At 54.8% G+C, this 4,314-nt stretch overlaps 1 protein-coding gene across 1 annotated transcript; it reads left to right on the top strand.

Moving 5' to 3' along the window:
• On the top strand, positions 1-2,764 carry CSUI_010823 (microneme protein mic4). The gene has a single exon (XM_068070924.1). The coding sequence runs from the start codon at positions 149-151 to the stop codon at positions 1,583-1,585; it is 1,437 nt and encodes a 478-aa protein (XP_067917100.1). The 5' UTR covers positions 1-148; the 3' UTR covers positions 1,586-2,764.
• The last annotated feature ends 1,550 nt before the right edge of the window (positions 2,765-4,314 follow it).

The raw sequence follows: 4,314 nt of genomic DNA, 5'->3' as shown, positions 1-4,314 counted from the left end.
TCAAAGCGCGGGCGTTACAGTGGTGCTCTGGGCGCGACAGCTAACCAGCCCAAGTGGGCGAAAGGCTATTCAATTCTCTTCGCGGCCTTTTCTCTTTTCCCCAATTTCACTTCCCTTTCTAGCATTCAGTCTCTTTCCCTGGTGCACCATGGGGGTACTTTTCCTTTGTTTTGTTGCGGGTGTGGTGGCCGCACTTGCTCCCGTCGATGGGTTGCGCTTTCAGCGCGAGCCGCGTTCACCGGCGCTCGAAGCTGGGCACGCCCTTGCATTTTTGGGAGTGCACAGTGATTTACGCTTTGGAGAGGACTACCACGAAATTAAAATTGACTCTCAGTCCGATGGCTCTGTTGTCGTTAGGTTCACTGGGAAAGTCGGTGGACAGCTATCACTGCCGCGTGACCAAGAATCCGCACCACCGACCAAAGAAGAACCATACGAATTTGTGACGGAGCTACCTAACGCCTCCAGCGGTGATCCTGAGACGGCCTGCTTCCATCGCAACAACTTAGGTTCGTCTGCCCCGAGTCTTCAAGAAAAGGCCATAGACGCCGGGACACCTGATGTATCCTTGTTAGCATGCCAGACCCTCTGCCGGAATCTGGATGGTTGCACACACGTTACCTACAACAAGAACTCGAAAACATGTTCTCTGAAGACAGGCATGCCGAAGCACGTCACTCGCACGGGAGAGATGACTGCGGCCAGCAGCTGCGATGGGACCTGCTTTGTCAAGAATATAGACTACGCAGGCGGGGAGCTTGCTAGTTACACCCGGTCAACAATGGTGACCGAATGCCAGTCTGCCTGTGCTTCTGAACCAAAATGCAAGGTCTTTGTTTGGAACCCCGACAGCAGGAAATGTTCTCTGAAAGGCGAGGGCTTCAGCGGGTCCAAGCAGCGACATGAAGGTTTCATTGCAGGACCACAGTTGACATGTACTCAGGGAGGTAGTGTGGCTGATGCGGAGGCAGCGGACAGGGAGTGGAGCGTGGGAAGTGCCGAGGGGGAAGCAGAGCAGCGTCCGGACTGGGAGAAGCCTCTTACCGTGCTTCCTAATGCCACTGGCAGCAATGCTGACACTGCCTGCTTTCTCCGCGTCAATTTAGCATCGAGCGCCCCGAACATAGAGACGAAGACCGTAGACGCGGGGACACCTGATGAATCACTGACAGCTTGTCAGGGTCTTTGCCGAGATCTGGGTGGCTGCACGCACGTCACCTACAACAAGAACTCGAAGACGTGCTTTCTGAAGAGCGGCAGGCCACGGCATGTTCGCGACAGTCCTGGAGACATGACCGCTGCCAGCAGTTGTGATGTCAGCTGCTTTGTCGAGAATATAGACTACACGAGTGGGGAAATCGATAACACAACTGTGTCAGCGTTGGTAACCACGTGTCAGATCGCTTGTGCTGCCGAGCCGGAGTGCAAGGTCTTTGTTTGGAACCCGAGTGACCAAAGATGTTCGCTGAAGCGTCAAGGCTTCAGCTTAGGAAAGCAGCGACGAGACGGTTTCATTGCAGGACCGAAGGTGACCTGCCCGCAGGGTGGTAGCCTGTACAGGGCCGAGGCAGCCGATAAAGAATGAAGTGCGCGGGAGGCGGGGGGGTGGGGTGCTGAGTGAAGCGGAGCAGTGGTCGAGGTGGGGTTTGATCGTTGAGGGAGAACAAAGCAGGCCCGTGGTGCGCTAAAAGAAGAACCAGAGTGGCATTCTAAGGTACATGCCAGGAAGCTGGGAAGCCTCTGACAGATCTATGGCTCCGGCAACGGTCCCGCTCTTGCTTCCTTTGCTACCCTCAGCGACGGCCCAGGCTTCGCCGATCAGCCGTTCGGCCCTCAAGACGCGAAGACAGTGAGCAGGGAACGCGAGGTTGCTATTAGTGGTTCGTCACGCTGCGGGCAGGCGGCCACGTTGCCCTCAACAGAAAGTCCGGACGTCTTCACTTTTAGAGTGCAGACTGGCAAGTGTGTGCTTGTAAGGTAGGTATGAGCTGTGGTACTGGCTGGGGTACGAGCTGCCAGCGCAGATTCTCGGCTACGCCAATCAGTAGCAAGCCGCGTCAGTCCTCGTGTCAAGTCCGGCGATTGGTTGCCCCGCTGCATGGGCTGCTGAACCGCCGTGCAAGGCTTGTCTCGGATGGAATCGATAAGAAAGAGCGGCGACTGAAAGATAACGGCAAGTCGTGCCCGTTCAGCTACCGAAGTTGCCTTGCGGTAACGACGGTAGCTCACGAAGGCAGGGATACATCGCGGCTGGGGAGGGAGAAGGACAGCGTGCTGTGGGACCTGAGCTCTTCCGGAGGCTTCTCGTAACCGATCCGCATCACCCTTACAGCTACACATCTCACCCTCCGGTCTGACGGGAAGGCGAAATTTTTTGGGTACCGCCTTCTTTCGCGGCACCTCGGGGGAGCTGGGACTAGAAGCGCCTGCTGGTGACAGGCGGCTCTGCGGAACCTTGGAGAATACCGGGGGGACAATGAGCTCAGCACGGGTTGAGCGGCAGGTCGGCCGCGGGAAAGAACGAAGATGGGAAATGCTAATATTCAATCGTCGAAACTGAGTGGTGCTAGACAAAGGCTCTTGGTTCGACTGCAAGACGAGAGATTAAATGAGCGCAGATCATGCCTGTGCCCTGACAAAATGGGGAAGCCACTGTGAGAGCGCGTGTTTGTCTGGTGCAACTAGCGTATCTTCGCTTGATTGGATGTGCGGTTTTGACTGTCAACACCCGCAAATAGCTTGGCACTCGCAACACTTACCCGCACAAGGTTATGTCCGTGGCCGGACTGACAACGTCGAGACTGCCACCCGGGAGGGCGCGCATGTTGAGCCTGTCCCCTTGAGGTCTCGCGTGCATCGGTTAGGAATGCTATGAATGAGATGAATCAATCAAAGGTGCTTGATCAGCTTTCTCAGTCGTGGAGGCGCGTACTTGAGCAGTACTGTCCCCATGGCTCAAAGGAATCTTCGTTCTTTCTTTGCGAATTCGGACACATTGAAAAACCAGGTGCACACGGGACGTCTCCTCTCCAGCTGAGTGGTCGGTGATGGCTGCGGTCCGGACATTAGTTTGCGAGTGTTCGGTGGGAGACGTTACGAAAACATTAGCCGTCTTTCTCCCGGTATACTGTCTCGTCACTCGCAGTGTGACGGCGAAGGCCTGGGAACACCTGCAAGCAGGCTTTGTCTTCAAGCGTTCACCGTTTCGCTGTTCCCTTGCACTAACTGATCCCTCAGCTAAGCTTCGACGTGTGTTGAAAAGGACTACTTAGATGCAAAAACGTTCTTCCTTCTAATGTCACGTAGCATTGAACTGCTGCCGGCAGGGAGAAATTCGATGAGGGATCGGTCACTTTTTACGGTTTACTGGAGACGCTATAGTACCAATCAGCCTGCTCTTACCAATCACCGCTTCAGTTTAACCAGCTTGCTCGGAGTCATACGGTGGACAGAGAGTGAACTTCGCAGAGTGCAAAGAAGACGTGCCCTGGTCTCTTCTGCTTCCTGTGTCCCCCGCTCCACGGGACCCAGCAAAACGTTATCGAGCTATCACTCGTCAGAGAGAAAGCCTCGCGGCCCACATGCACGGGCGAGGAATTTGCGTGACCCATCACATCACAGCACATGTACTCTCACAGGTTCTACTGCACGTTGCGTAGACAAATACGCATCTCTACATCCAGAGGTATTCTCAATTATCGGGCGGCCTTTTTTTTTCCACGAGTGCAGCATTGAAAGTCGCGTCGCTTCTCCACCTGCAGACTGATGGATGTTCTAGTACAGAAGGCATAGCACTGAAGCCCTCTAACGCGTCCAACCCCTGACGTCCCTGCGGAGTCTTGAGACCTCGAGTCGATTTTCGAACACTACCGAGTGCAACCCCGTAGTGCAGGGGCCGTCCGAGAGTGAGCAAGCGATTGTTGCCCCTGGCCGGGCGAGAAGTGCGGGCGACCGACTTGTTGAATAGCTATCCTGTCGCATTCAGGTGATGCTCGACTGCTGCACACCATGACACCAAGGATAGAACGACTACGACTAGCGACCAATCTGGCACTCGTGACTGATCGCAATGGACGCAAAGGTCACGAACGCAGATTCGTGGTGGACAGTAGCATTACTGATAATCAGAAGTGTCATACTGTATCACCATGTAATTACCGTGCAGCTTAGCGGGGCCGGGACTGCAATAGGGCTTCTCGTATTGTAGGGAAGGTGATGGGCTGCTAGAGCTATGTGGCTACACTACATTGATGGGAATGAAAGCGCACACTAATCCTAGCCCGCTCGTCGATGGTTTGATCTGTAGATACCGTC

The sequence above is a fragment of the Cystoisospora suis genome (assembly GCF_002600585.1).
Source record: "Cystoisospora suis strain Wien I chromosome Unknown contig_8483, whole genome shotgun sequence".
In the NCBI taxonomy this organism is placed as follows: Eukaryota; Apicomplexa; class Conoidasida; order Eucoccidiorida; family Sarcocystidae; genus Cystoisospora; species Cystoisospora suis.
This window is presented reverse-complemented; position numbering and strand designations above follow the sequence as displayed.

What these genes read in the sequence shown, in the direction of transcription:
- CSUI_010823 (XM_068070924.1), top strand. Translation starts at nt 149, where the DNA reads ATGGGGGTACTTTTCCTTTGTTTTGTTGCGGGTGTGGTGGCCGCACTT.